Source organism: Bison bison, unplaced genomic scaffold, assembly GCF_000754665.1.
Source record: "Bison bison bison isolate TAMUID 2011002044 unplaced genomic scaffold, Bison_UMD1.0 scf7180017864263, whole genome shotgun sequence".
Classification (NCBI taxonomy): domain Eukaryota; kingdom Metazoa; phylum Chordata; class Mammalia; order Artiodactyla; family Bovidae; genus Bison; species Bison bison.
This window is the reverse complement of record NW_011494835.1, coordinates 1,069,900-1,086,036: the sequence shown is the minus strand read 5'-3', so window position 1 is coordinate 1,086,036 and position 16,137 is coordinate 1,069,900. Positions and strand designations below refer to the sequence as shown.

The 16,137-nt window shown below is 36.6% G+C and overlaps 1 protein-coding gene across 4 annotated transcripts in view; it reads right to left on the bottom strand.

Moving 5' to 3' along the window:
• TBCK (TBC1 domain containing kinase) overlaps positions 1–16,137 on the bottom strand; it is a 213,329-nt gene that overhangs the window by 114,303 nt on the left and 82,889 nt on the right. For all 4 annotated transcript variants that reach the window (XM_010848238.1, XM_010848237.1, XM_010848239.1 and 1 more), the window contains 4 exons: positions 15,174–15,300; positions 13,971–14,021; positions 10,622–10,705; positions 8,029–8,114 (listed from right to left, as the gene is read on the bottom strand). In XM_010848238.1, the coding sequence (XP_010846540.1) occupies positions 8,029–8,114; positions 10,622–10,705; positions 13,971–14,021; positions 15,174–15,300 (348 nt within the window). The remainder of the gene's footprint in view (positions 1–8,028; positions 8,115–10,621; positions 10,706–13,970; positions 14,022–15,173; positions 15,301–16,137) is intronic.

Below are 16,137 nucleotides of genomic sequence, written 5' to 3'. Positions count from 1 at the left end.
CTAAAAAGCCTCTTGATGAAAGTGAAAGAGGAGAGTGAAAGAGTTGGCTTAAAGCTCAACATTCAGAAAACTAAGATCATGGCATCTGGTCCCATCACTTCATGGCAAATAGATGGGGAAACAGTGGCAGTCTTTATATTTTGAGGGGTTCCAAAATCACTGCCGATGGTGATTGCAGCCGTGAAAGTAAAAGACGTTTGCTCTTGGAAGAAAAGTTATGACCAACCTAGACAGCATATTAAAAAGCAGAGACATTACTTTGCCAAACAAGGTATATCTAGTGAAAGCTATGGTTTTTCCAGTAGTCCTGTATGGATGTGAGAGTTGTACTATAAAGAAAGCTGAGTGCTAAAGAATTGATGCTTTTGAACTGTGGTGTTGGAGAAGACTCTTGAGAGTCCTTTGGACTGCAAGGAGATCCAATGAGTCCATCCTAAAGGAGATTAGTCCTGAATACTCATTGGAAGGACTGATGCTGAAGCTCAAACTCCAATACTTTGGCCACCTGATGCGAAGAACTGACTCACTGGAAAAGACCCTGATGCTGGGAAAGACTGAAGGCAGGAGGAGGAGGGGATGACAGAGGATGAGATGGTTGGATGGCATCACCAACTCAATGGACATGAGTTTCAGTAAACTCTGGGAGTTGGTGATGGACAGGGAGGCCTGGCGTGCTGCAGTCCATGGGGTTGCAAAGAGACGACTCAGTGACTGGACTGAACTGAACTGAAGAATGAAGAAGTGTACTTTCTTATTCTCATTTCAAAGGCTGGATATATTTTCAGAAGTAGGAACATATAGCAAGACAGAAATGATAAAAATCACTGCGGCCCCAATTTTTCCAAATACACATTGCTCACCCTATTTATATGTAAATTGCATAACTACCATGATACATATAATCTAAAGCAACACATCAATGCACAATATTCCCAACTTTTCAAGCTACAGCAGTACTCAGTATTCAGAGCTCTGTGACCCACGGCAAATGGAAAGGAGCCAGAAATCACAATCTTTTCTGCAATAGGAGTCTGCATTTTAATGATGGAAGATTAATGAGGGCTTGCTTTAATAAGATTAGTTATTCAGCAGGAAACTCAGTTTGGGATCTCATTACGAAAATGCCCATCCTTGCCCTTGATGAATTCTAGCCTGTAGTTTTGTTGGAGGCACAGAAATTCACCTAAACAATTATCTTACAGACAGAACACTGAAGGCTATGATCTGGTGGGGGAGGAGAAAGAAAGACTTCACATACAAACTAATAACATGCAGCTAAAAGTATGTGATTATTAACAGAATAATGAAAATATTAGAAAAATTCTCCATTTCATCACACCTCTCCACCACTATTCACTGTTAATAATCTCTATATTAAAAATATAAAATCTTTTTTCAAACTCAAATTTAAAAATAGTCTCAACATTTTCATATTATCTACACACCTGAGAACTAGGCCAACAAAACACAATAAAACAAACCAAGATTTCAAAAACCAAAAACCAACCTTCCTATTAACATTTTAACTTTGTTAAATCTTTCATTTTGCCCTTTCTCTGTGACAGAAGAATAGTCATAGAAAATGGAATTTTTTCCAGGTTAAGATATTTTTCCTTTTCCTTCACTTCTCTGTTGTTAACTTTAGGATTCTCGATAGAGACAGACTCTTCCCTAGAGGATGTTTGAAGATATGTATAGTCATTTTTCAGAAATAACATGTAGGCATTTTATTGTCACAATGATTAGGGGATATTAGCAGGTAATCAGTGGATAAGGGCTAGGGATGCTCAGTATTTGTCATATACTGGACATGCTCGTCCCACAAGGAATTGTCCTCATCCAACGTGACTAATCAATGTCTCATAAGACTAATCATATATATATGTGTATATATATGTGTGTATATATATGTGTATATATATATGTATATATATGTGTGTATATACACACACACATATATATATAAAACTAATACTTTACCTTACTAGAATTAAAGCTTTTACAAGATGTTATACAAAGATACCCCAGTAATTATCGGAGGGGGTCATAATAGATAGGGAAGCATAAATAAAGATTTCGTGTCAAAATTATTATATCTACTAACTACTATGAGCAAGAATCCCTTAGAAGGAATAGAGTAGCCCTCATAGTTAAAAAAAAGAGTCTGAAATGCAGTACTTGGGTGCAATCTCAAAAATGACAGAATGATCTTGCTTGTTTCGAGGGCAAACCATTCAGTATCAGAGTAATCCAAGTCTATGCTCCAACCACTAATGCAGAAGGAGTTGAATTTGAATGTTTCTATGAAGACCTACAAGACTTCCTAGAACTAACACCAAAAAAAGATGTATTTTCATCATAGGGGACTGGAATGCAAAAGTAGGAAGTCAAGAGATACCTGGAGTAACAGGCAAGCTTGGCCTTGGAGTACAAAATGAAGCAGGGCAAAGGCTAATAGAGTTTTGTCAAGAGAACGCACTGTTTATAGCAAACACCCTCTTCCAACAACACAAGAGATGACTCTACACATGGACATCACCAGATGGTCAAAATCGAAATCAGACTGATTATATTCTTTGCAGCCGAAGATGGAGAAGCTGTATACAGTAAGCAAAAACAAGACTGGGAGCTGATTGTGGCTCTTATCATGAACTCCTTATTGGCAAGCTCAGACTTAAATTGAAGAAAGTAGGGAAAACCACCTGGCCATTCAGGTATAACCTAAATCAAATCCCTTACAATTACACAGTTTTGAAGTTAAGTGAAAGTCACTCAGTCGTGTCCGACTCTTTGTGACCCCATGGACTATACAGTCCATGTAATTCGAAGTGACAAATAGATTCAAGGGATTAGATCTGATAGACAGAGTGCCTGAAGAACTATGGATAGAAGTTCGTGACACTGTACAAGAGGCAGTGATCAAAACCATCCCCAAGAAAAAGAAATGCAGTAGGAAAAATGATTGTCTGACAAGGCCTTACAAATAGCAGAGAAAAGAAGAGAAGCTAAAGGCAAAGGAGAGAAGGAAAGATATACTCATATGAATGAGAGTTCTAAAGAATAGCAAGGAGAGATAACAAGGTCTTCCTCAGTGATCAATGTAAAGAAATAGCAGAAAACAATAGAACGGGAAAGACTAGAGATCATGTCAAGAAAATTAGAGATATCAAGGGAATATTTCATGCAAAGATGGGCACAATAAAGGACAGAAATGGTATGGACCTAACAGAAGCAGAAAATATTAAGCAGAGGTGGCAAGAATACACAGAACTATACAAAAAAAATCTTAATGACCAGATAACCATGATGGTGTAATCACTTACCTAGAGCCAGAGATCCTGGAAAGCGAAGTCAAGTGGATGTTAGAGAGCATCACTATGAACAAAGCTAGTGGAGGTGATGGAATTCCAGTTGAGCTATTTAAAATCCTAAAAGATGATGCTTTGAAAGTGCTGCACTCAATATGTCAGGAAATTTAGAAAACTCAGCAGTGACCACAGGATTGGAAAAGGTCAGTTTTCATTCCAATCCCAAAGAAAGGTAATGCAAAGAATGTTCAAACTACGGTACAATTGCACTCATCTCACATGCAAGCAGAGTATTGCTCAAAATTCTCCAAGCCAGGCTCCAACAATACATGAACCAAGAACTTCCAGATGTTCAAGCTGGATTTAGAAAAGGAAGAGGAACCAGAGATCAAATTGCCAACATCCGCAGGATCACAGAAATAGCAAGAGAGTTCCAGAAAAACATCTGCTTTATTGACTATGCTAAAGCCTTTGACTGTGTAGATAACAATAAACTGTGGAAAATTCTTCAAGAGATAGGAACACCAGACCACCTGACCTGCCTCCTGAGAAATCTGTATGCAGGTCAGGAAGCAACAGTTAGAACTGGACATGGAACAACGGACTGGTTCCAAATTGGGAAAGGAGTATGTCATTACTGTATATTGTCACCCTGCTTATTTAACTTATATGTAGAGTAAATCATGAGAAATGCTGGGCTGGATGAAGCACAAGCTGGAATCAAGATTGCTGAGAGAAATATCAATAACCTCAGATATGCAGATGACAGCACTCATAGCAGAAAGCGAAGAGGAACTAAAGAGCCTCTTGATGAAAGTAAATGAGAAGATTGAAAAAACTGGCCTAAAACTCAACATTCAAAAAACAAAGATCATGGCATCTGGTTGCATCACTTCATGGCAAATAGATGGGGAAACAATGGAAACAGGGACAGACTTTATTTTCTTAGGCTCCAAAATCACTGCAGATGGTGACTGCAGCCATGAAATTAAAAGACGCTTGCTCCTTGGAAGAAAAGCTATAACAAATCTAGACAGCATTATTAGAAAGCAGAGACATTACTTTGCCAATAAAGGTCCATCTAGTCAAAGCTATGGTTTTTGCAGTAGTTATGTATGGATGTGAGAGTTGGACAATGCAGAAAGCTGAGCACCAAAGAATTAATGCTTTTGAACTGTGGTGTTGGAGAAGACTCTTGAGAGTCCCTTGGACTGCAAGGAGATCAAGTCAGTCAATCCTGAAGGAAATCAGTCCTAAATATTCATTGGAAGGACTGCTGCTGAAGCTCCAAAACTTTGGCCACCTGATGCGAAGAACTGACTCATTGGAAAAGACCCTGATGCTGGGAAAGACTGAAGGCAGGAGGAGAAGGGGATGACAGAGGATGAGATGGTTGGATGGCATCACTGATGCAATTGACATGAGTCTGAGCAAGCTCCGGGAGTTGGTCAGGGAAGCCTAGCATGCTACAGTCCATGGGGGTCGCAAAGAGCTGGCCACAACTGAGTGACTAAACTGAACTGAACTGATAAAAATTACTGAATTATTAAATAATTAGTAATAAAGATTCCCCTCTGTAGTGCAATCCACAGCATCTGGAGGAAGCATCTGGATCTTCTGGGTTATCTCTATGGGACTTGGCAACAAGGGAAATCAAGTGGATGCTTGTGTGCTAAGTTGTTTCAATCCTGTCCAGCTCTGCAAGGCTATGGAATTTTAGCCCACCAGGCTCCTCTGTGCATGGGATTCTCCAGGCAAGAATGGGTTGCCATGCCCTCCTCCAGGGGATCTTCCAGACCTAGGGATGGAACCCACAGAAGTCTCTAGAGGCTCCTGCATTGTAGGCAGATTTTTTACCACTGAGCCACCAGGGAAGCCCCAGGGAAATAAAAAGAAATATGCCAATGCTCACACTGCTAGCTGTGCTGTGAATGAGAAAGCCCTTTATCACTGACAAAGGAGTCTTGGATTTTCTACCAGTATCCATGAAACAGTAAGAGGTTCATTTATTAGATTTAAGTAGGGTAAAATCAAATCCAAGATGTGAAAGGATCCCTGACTTGATGTCTATATTATAAAGAGCACATTAAATTTCCCCTCACATGATGCAAAATCATTAGAAAGGTTTTAAGTTGAAATCCCAATGACTCTTACCTTTCATGTTATTATCTAGACTTTTATTTCTGCCATGCTATTAGCCTTTCCCAAATCGATATTATGCATAAATATTTAACAGTCATTGTTTAATTAGATTTCAAACTTGTGAAGATTAGATGCATGCTAAAAGAGGGTCAGAGCAGTAATTGGTGCACAGTAAGCAGTTAAATTATGTTTAAATTATTATTTTTTTAATAATACTGTTTTTTGCTTGCCTCTTCTCATATACCACATTCTTCAGAGTTTAATTATTCTGATTAACTAAGATAAACTATTTTTCCATATGTGATTTTTAAATTCTACCTATGTTCAAGAATATATCTAAGGATTTTATCAGACTCTCTTTATAATTTCATACATATTTTTGTATATTGCTCAGTTGTGTCCAACTCTTTGTGGTCGCATGGGCTATAGCTCGCCAGGCTCCTCTGTCCATGGGATTTCCCAGGCCATTCCCTCCTCCAGGGGATCTTCCCAACCCAGGGATCAAACCGATGTCTCTTACCTCTCTTGCACTGGCAGGTGGATTCTTTACCTCTAGTGCCACCTGTATAACTAAATTAATATAGGTTTCTGTTTTTGTCACAAGTGGTCAGTGGTGCTTTCAAGGGAATATTTTGAAAAGAAATCCTTTTTTTTATGTCTACAGCTTAGTATTTTTCCCTCAGAAATCTAACACCACTACTAATTAGGCAATCAGTTCCTCTGTAATTTCTTCAATTCCAGCCATAAGATTTAATCTAGTATTGCTATGGTTTTTCCAGTGGTCATGTATGGATGCGAGAGTTGGACTGTGAAGAAAGCTGAACGCCAAAGAATTGATGCTTTTGAACTGTGGTTTTGGAGACTCTTGAGAGTCCCTTGGACTGCAAGGAGATCCAACCAGTCTATTCTAAAGGAGATCAGCCCTGGGTGTTCTTTGGAAGGAACGATGCTAAAGCTGAAACTCCAGTACTTTGGCCACCTGTTGTGAAGAGTTGACTCATTGGAAAAGACTCTGATGCTGGGAGGGATTGGGGGCAGGAGGAAAAGGGGACGACAGAGAAGGAGATGGCTGGATGGCATCACCAACATGATGGACGTGAGTTTGAGTGAACTCGGGGAGATGGTGATGGACAGGGAGGCCTGGCGTGCTGCAATTCATGGGGTCGCAAAGAGTCGGACACAACTGAGCAACTGAACTGAACTGAACTGAACTGTCTATATATAATATATATCACATTTATAATGTGAAGCAAGAAAGGCAGAGGTATATAGAAATAAATACTTAATATGATAATATATATCTATATTGGTTAATTTTTAAATAATTTTTCATCTCCATACATAATTGTAGGGTTTGATCTTATTTTGTTTGTTTTATAATATGTGTATACACTTTGGAGCCCTCATTGAATAAGCCATGTACTCCACTAAAAGGTATTTCTCCACAGGCCTAGAAGCAAATTCCACTGGATATTAAGGATGGTTACTTTAGGCCTGATGATCACACCACAGAGTTACAGCACAACACACAGAGCAGTGAACTAGAATTAGTACACATATGTTTTGTCTTTGTTCTCCCCCTGAAAGATGAACTAGACAGAGAGTTGTCAATGATATGTTAAAATTTTATGTCCTGAGATTTAGTTTTATTACCTTCTCAAACATTAAATTTCTTACCTATTCAATGATGAAATTACTTGCTTCATACACCTTACATATTTGACTTGAGTATCAAATGAAATGTTTATGAAAGTAGTTTTAAACTTCAAATCACCCTGCAAGTATTTATACTGTTTAAGTGTTAACACTTTAACTGAATTTTCAGTGTTAACATAAACATTTTCACTCCTAATCTTACCATAAACATACTGTTTTGTGGATATAAGCCTTAAAAGGAAAGGTATTCTTCGACTCTGTGAATAGAACTCAGTTCTCCATTTCAGTATGATCAGGAAACAAAGAAGGTTAAGATGAAAAAATGAGATTTCTAACGCAAAAAGAAATTTTTTTTAGTTTTACAAAAACCTATGACATTGTACTCTGTCTTTTAAAAGAGGTTTGACTCCATGCCACAAGCTACATGTGAGTAACAGGCTAAGCTACACTCTGACTACCAAGAGTCAGCTCTGACTTTTGGTTTGATAAGGAACCTGAGAAGCTAATGAAGTAAGCCCAAATCTGGCAAAGCTTCCAAGTCATATCTCAAACAAAACACAGAAGCAGCTATTAATACTTAAGAAGTAACTAAGTTCCAATTTCCTACTTCTTCAAAAACAAGCCTGAATATCATAAAATCCAAGTGAAAACTGCTGACAGCACAACACAACACTCCACTAACAGGTTTTTCAAATTAATTTGATAGTATCAAGAAAAACAAGATACTTCCCTTTACTAAGTGAAGACATGGAACGTAACCATATAAACTTTATAATAAAAGTCTATAGTTAGTAGCAGAAACTTTAGATAGATGGACTTCTTATGACAACAAAACTTTAAAAACAGTTTTATTCTGTTGTGTTGCCAATTTCTGCTTTTTTTTTTTTTTACATCATTTCTTATTAATGCACCAAGTACTCACATCTGGAATAAATCCAATCTCATTGAGATGATTGCTTAGCTCTGGATCATGAAATGCAATCATCTGAGAGAACACAGTCAGATACTCTGAAATGACAATAAAGTTTAAAACAATCATTGTTTTTACATAGTACATCAAATAAAGACATTAAATCCACATAAATTAGTTTTATTTACACTTTGAATTAGATTTAGTTTCTCCACGAAGAAAACACACTTTATTAAATAATTTTCTGTTTTGTTACTACTTCAATCACTTATGGCTAATTATTAAACAAGAAAAGCTTTTTGTTAAAAGCTATGTCACCACTTATTTTCTACCTTTAGAACTGTCAGTTCATTTCCTGAATCACAAATTATTCAAATGATGAATGACTTTTTCCCTATTAAATTCAACAAATTATTTTCTCTAGTGATATTAAACCTGTCTCACATTTATCATTTTTTCAGAAACTGTAAACAGATACTTAAATAAGGAATAACACTGTCACATATAGAATAATTACACCTCAAATTTATTTACATATACAGATATAGAAATTTGTTGCAGTAAAGTGAAGATCCAGGACAGATCCCAAAGGGGAACTTCTGGATTTAACTTTTAACTTCATTTTTTCTCTTTCCAGTTAGGGATGGTATGTTTATCGTCCCAATTTACCTAGAAGCCAGAGGTATGCTACATCAACAATCATATGCATTCAACTTATGTTGATGAAAGCATATGATCATTAACTTTTATTAATAAAATGGGGAAAGAATGACAACCCACTCTAGTATTTTTTCCTGGAGAATCCCATGGACAGAGGAGCCTGTCAGGCCATGGACCATATGGTCTCAGAGAGTTGGACACGACAGAAGCGACTAAGCATGCACACACACTTTATTTTAAACCAGAAAGTCACACCTCAAGCAATTCTCCACAGCTATGCTCCAGTTTATTAAATGTCTTTCTTATTTGAGCCTGACAGAAGATAACTACTATGGTGAACTACGTGGCTGATTAAGAATCTACTGAAGAAACCTAATCCATCATGAAAACATTTTCCTTGTGTTCTGCCAAACATTGATGGTTGGATTTATGCATGTATTATAACTGCACATATGTTGCTGTTGTTCAGTCGCCAAGTTGTGTCCAACTCTTCGTGACCCCATGAACTACAGCACGCTAGGCTTCCCTGTCCCTCACCATCTCCTGGAGTTTGCTCAAGTTCACGTCCAAAAAAAAAAAAAAAGAATACACACACACACACAAACGTGTATATATAATACACACAAAAATAGGTAGATATAATTATTTTGCATATTGTTATATACCATATATTATTTCATATATGTAAATATACACTATAAGGCTGGCATAAGTTTTGGTTGCTCAGGATAGGCTTTAGAATGAGATACAGTATGCTTGTTACATACAGAAACATTTCTTTAAAGGAAAAGATATGGCAGAACTGATGATACCAGCACTGTCCTATCAGCACTATGTCAAATTTCAAGTTATTTCAAAAATGCATTGAACGGTTCCTTAGCACAAACGAAACAAATTGAAATGCATATGTCTTTTGATCTGTAAACCAACCTAAGAGAATTTAAGAGAAGCTACTGAAAAACAAACTAGTAATAAAATTACAACAACAGATTCCATGGATTTACTACTGAATCTTTTAAATGTTCATAAAACACTCTAATTTTGGTTTCTAATAATGAAAATTCCCATCAAGAGATAAAATATCTCCCAAAATAGTATTTTCTGATAGGTGACCTATGTAGGTGTGCATGTGTGTGTTCAGTCACTCAGTTGCATCTGAATCTTTGTGACCCCACGAACTGCAGCCTGCAAGGCTCCTTTGTCCATGGAATTTTCCAGGCAAGAATACTGTAGTAGATTGCCATTTCCTACTCCATGGGATCTTCCTGACCTAAGGACAGAATCCATGTCTCCTGATACTCCTGCAATGGCAGACAGATTCTTTAACACTGTACCATCTGGGGTAAATGTCATTAAAAAAAAAAATTCAAGATTTTTATGAAATTTCCACTCAAATTTCAAGTGAGGTTTAATGGTGTTCTTTTCCACACAATCATGTCTCATATAAATTTTCTGTTTTAACGAAACTTTGTATTTTCAGAAATTTTTGCAATGAGATATAAAATGAATACTCTTTATCCCTTCTAATAAGATCATATTAAAATTCTTAATCCTCTCCTACAGCATAGCTTTTTTATTACATACTTTGAAAATTTTATTATTATTGGTCACACTACATTTTTATTAATTCCTAGTAGGCTTGCTCCATGGCAAAGCTTTTTGTAATCAATGTTAATTGTGACAGAGACAAACAGCTGGACTTTTATTTTCTTAAACTGGCACACCTGAATTTGAACCAAACTCAGATTAGATATTAAACAATTATTAGAAAACACCGTAATTTTTTGTGGACTGGGAGAAAAGATTAAACTTAATTATTTCTTCATGTGTTTTAGTGATAAACTGTCACCATATTTTGTTGGGTGAAAACCATAAATTTAACTAGTATTGATCACTTTTGACATAATAACTTTCCCTATAAAAAGGCAAAGAAACATTTCCTTACCTTGTATTACATGTGAGTTGTCTTTCAAGAAGAAGTTGTACAGGTATTTGGGGATAAAAGCAGACATACAGGCATAAGCCAGAGCTAAAAAAGAGTATGGCAAATATAACAAATTAGTTAATGAGGTAAAAGATCAGCAGTCATTCACTCACTCAGCACACATTCCAAGAATTACTTAATAACTGATGGAAGCACAAAATTATATGGGGAAAAACCCTACAGAAAATATTGTGCACAACAAGAGATAACCACTCCAGTACCTTTTCAATTTCAAACTACTATAGCAGCAGCAAAAGGAAAAAACAACCAACACCAAAAAATCAGAAAAAAAAAAAATATATATATATACTGCAGAAATCGTTATCCTACAAGAAAATCTTTATTACCAGAACTTTATGCATTTTAAAATCCCTAAACATAATAATCATTATTGTGCTACATAAACTTCAATGTCCATAATTTTTACTGATGCAAAGAGTCTGAGAACATTGGATTTAAAAACACTAGTAATAATTGCTCTTTCAAATATAGACCAAATACAGATGCCATTCTTAAATCAATATGTATCATAATGAACTATGCTTAAATAAACACAGCCAGGCCTCTTATCTAGATTAAAAAGTAATACTAGAGAACAGGCATTTTTTTTTCTTCATTTTTTTTTTCTTTTTTTATTTTTTTTTATTCCTTTATTTCTCATGTGTTCCCCATCCTGAACCCTCCTCCCTCCTCCCTCCCCATACCATCCCTCTGGGTCGTCCCAGTGCACCAGCCCCAAGCATCCAGCATCGTGCATTGAACCTGGACTGGCATCTCGTTTCATACATGACATTTCACATGTTTCAATGCCATTCTCCCAAATCTTCCCACCCTCTCCCTCTCCCACAGAGTCCATAAGCCTGTTCTATACATCAGTGTCTCTTTTGCTGTCTCGTATACAGGGTTATCGTTACCATCTTTCTAAATTCCATATATATGCGTTAGTATACTGTACTGGTGTTTTTCCTTCACTCTGTATAATAGGCTCCAGTTTCATCCACCTCATTAGAACTGATTCAAATGTATTCTTTTTAATGGCTGAGTAATACTCCATTGTGTATATGTACCACAGCTTTCTTATCCATTCATCTGCTGATGGACATCTAGGTTGCTTCCATGTCCTGGCTATTATAAACAGTGCTGCGATGAACACTGGGGTACACGTGTCTCTTTCCCTTCTGGTTTCCTCAGTGTGTATGCCCAGCAGTGGGATTGCTGGATCATAAGGCAGTTCTATTTCCAGTTTTTTAAGGAATCTCCACACTGTTCTCCATAGTGGCTGTACTAGTTTGCATTCCCACCAAGGAAACAATTCCATTCACCATTGCAACGAAAAGAATAAAATACTTAGGAATATATCTACCTAAAGAAACTAAAGACCTATATATAGAAAACTACAAAACACTGGTGAAAGAAATCAAAGAGGACACTAATAGATGGAGAAATATACCATGTTCATGGATTGGAAGAATCAATATAGTGAAAATGAGTATACTACCCAAAGCAATTTATAGATTCAATACAATCCCTATCAAGCTACCAACAGTATTCTTCACAGAGCTAGAACAAATAATTTCACAATTTGTATGGAAATACAAAAAACCTCGAATAGCCAAAGCGATCTTGAGAAAGAAAAATGGAACTGGAGGAATCAACCTACCTGACTTCAGGCTCTACTACAAAGCCACAGTTATCAAGACAGTATGGTACTGGCACAAAGACAGAAATATAGATCAATGGAACAAAATAGAAAGCCCAGAGATAAATCCACGCACATATGGACACCTTATCTTTGACAAAGGAGGCAAGAATATACAATGGACTAAAGACAATCTCTTTAACAAGTGGTGCTGGGAAATCTGGTCAACCACTTGTAAAAGAATGAAACTAGAACACTTTCTAACACCATATACAAAAATAAACTCAAAATGGATTAAAGATCTCAATGTAAGACCAGAGAACAGGCATTTTTAAAAAGCATTCAAATGGTGAAATTTTAGTTCTCTGGGATTATGCTGCTGCTGCTACTGCTGCTGCTAAGTCGCTTCAGTCGTGTCCGACTCTGTGCGACCCCATAGACGGCAGCCCACCAGGCTCCCCCGTCCCTGGGATTCTCCAGGCAAGAACACTGGAGTGAGTTGCCATTTCCTTCTCCAATGCATGAAAGTGAACAGTGAAAGTGAAGTCGCTCAGTCCTGTCCGACCAGAACTCAATTCCAGGAATCTATGCATTCTGATATGAAACAGAATTTGAAGAGATGGAGATTCTGAGATTAAGGTTTCTAAGGATTCATGCTACAGGATATTCATAATAAATATTTACATATTTATCTAAATACCTACTATAAAAAAGGAATTATATCAGGGGACAGAAAAAACAAAACAAAAACCCTTGTCATTAAAAAAAAATCCACTAACCAAAAGAAGGGTTACTGTATTAGTATATTGTTGTCCAGTTGCCAACTTGTGTCCAACTCCTTGTGACACCATGGAATGAAGCATGCCAGGCTTCCCTGTCCTTCAGTATATATTTATATTAGTATATAAGTAACTGTGATATGAAACATACAGAAGATAAATTTCTGGAAATACAAGTTGCAAGAGGGTAAGAAAAGTCTTCATTAAGGAAGTAGTGGTTTAAAAAAAAGGAAGTAGTAGTTGAAATAAAAGACTCTGGAGGATGCAAGATCAATACTGTTTTCCTTACAAATCATTTACAAAGTACATATAAATGAAAACTAATCTCTAAAACAGTCTTCTTTGGAGGAAAGAATTTTCTCCAAAGTTTCATAAAAATGGTCACCAAAGTAGATGAATGCATTTAGAATAATCCATCAGGTTCTCTCTAAATCTCTGCTGCTGCTGCTGTCACTTCAGTCGTGTCTGACTCTGTGCGACCCCATAGACGGCAGCCCACCAGGCTCCCTCGTCCCTGGGATTCTCCAGGCAAGAACATTGGAGTGGGTTGCCACTTCCTTCTCCAATGCATGAAAGTGAAAAGTGAAGTTGCTCAGTCATGTCCGACTCTTCGTGACCCCATGGACTGCAGCCTACAAGGCTCCTCCGTCCATGGGATTTTCCAGGTGAGAGTGCTGGAGTGAGGTGCCATTGCCTTCTCTGCTCTAAATCTCTAGTTACCGCTAAAAACTCCCAGAAATAAATTAATTCTTCACATCCTCTAAAATGAGTCACAACAGATTATTTCACAGAAATTTACAGGCTCTACTAGGAAGAGAGCAAGATATCATGTTTGAGTAAAATATTTTAGAACAATAAACACAATAATTATTTAAATGATAAATAGGCTTACCTTCATTATTGAAATTTAAATATAGAAATGGAGCACAAAGTGAGTCAAGACCTGATGGAGAGAGATTGAGGAAAAAATTAAACATAATCCAGCAGAATTGTAGATACATACCTTATTCAGATCTCTGCATTACTTTCATATAGATTCAGTATTATACATTTGATCCAGAAATATGTTATGGATTATTGTGAGGAGTAACAGATGGTAATTAGCATATAGTAAATATCCAATATAAATCAACCATTATTATCAATAGGTTATTATAAGTTGAAGAGAGAAATACAGTAACAGAAAAATGTACAAATGATAGAAGGGTTGAATACAGTCTCTGTCTGTGTGATTTTGGCAATCACTTAACTCCAAAGAGGTTTCCTTGTCAAAGAGATGAAAATTTTTCTTACATGTTTCTCTTCTTACATGTTCATTAGATGAAAAAAAATTATTTAAAAAATTGTAAAGTAAAATATAAATACATGATATTTCTTTTATTGTATCTGTAACTGTTAGGGAGACATGGAACTCTAAAATGAATAGAGCTAGAAAAAAAATAGCTTTATTTTCATGTTTGGCCAGAAATAGACATAGAATTGAAATACAAAGATTACTATTCATAACGACAAATTAAAAAATAGCACTAGGTGGAATGGATTTCTCACTCATGAATTTATCAATGACAGCAAAAAGAATAATGAGAAAAGGTAAAAATCAAGGAGATAGGGCATTACAGATATTTTTTAAAAAGAGAAAAAATGAGAACTTCAGGGTGATTTATATATTCCCCAATTCCTAATAACCTCATAATACCCTAATCTGTTAAGCAAAAGCTGTAAATCATTAAATGTCAAGAATATAAACTATCCCCAAATTATTTACAGTACAAAATTATTTTATTATTTGCATCAAGGATTAAAAATGTATTCACAAAGACTATACTAGTATAAAATATTCTTTATACTTTGCTAATCAACATGATGACAAGTTGTTTCATTAAATGTCATGCATTTAAATGATATTCACTAGACATTTAGACAAAGTTTTAAAAAAAAGTTCTCATATAAACATCTCAAAAAATGGAGCATAGCTTAGTATTGACTTTTCTTAAAGCCAAAGATAATTTGATAGTTTGTTTTGATTTTAAAAATTATCAGTCATGCAACATTCCTAACACTTCAGAAAGTCTTAGTAATTGGGGGAAAAAGTTACCTTGCCAATACACAAGATCAGGATGGGACACGACCCAGGCTTTTAAGACACGCCGAAATTTTGCATGACCTTCTGGTGAGGATAACAGCTCATCATACTGATGACAACGAGGAATATCCACTTCAATCTGTAAAACAGCAAAACAATATGGTAGAACTATAACAGACAGATCACCAATAAATCCCAAGAGAAGGAAGAGGAGAAATTGTATTATGAATTCAAGAATAGGCCACCTATATACTCCTGGTGTTTTGAAGTGTTTGAACTTTATACTAATCCTTCAGGAACACTAAAAAGTTTTAAGTATACTTAAATAAGAAAAGAAGATCATTTCTTTTGAAAAAGTATGTATTAATTTAGTTTTCAAAAAATCTTACTTTAAATCTGGTCTAAATAAAGCACAAATTCTTCAGACAAAAAAGGTACATACTAGGAAAACTTACTTGGCTTAAACTCCTTAAAGGAAAAGTTCTGACTCACTAATGAGATTTTAGACTGTATCTGAGAGAGGTAAGACTTCAGTTCAGTTCAGTTCAGTCGCTCAGTCGTGTCCGACTCTTTGTGACTCCATGAATCGCAGCACGCCAGGCCTCCCTGTCCATCACCAACTCCCGGAGTTTACTCAAACTCATGTCCACCAAGTCGGTGATGCCATCCAGCCATCTCACCCTCTGTCGTCCCCTTCTTCTCCTGCCCCCAATCCTTCCCAGCATCAGAGTCTTTTCCAGTGAGTCAACTCTTCGCGTGAGGTGGCCAAAGTATTGGAGCTTCAGCTTTAGCATCATTCCCTCCAATGAATACCCAGGACTGATCTTCAGAATGGACTAGTTGGATCTCCATGCAGTCCAAGGGACTCTCAAGAGTCTTCTCCAACACCACAGTTCAAAAGCCTCAGTTCTTTGGTGCTCAGCCTTCTTCACAGTCCAACTGTCACATCCATACATGACCACAGGAAAAACCATAG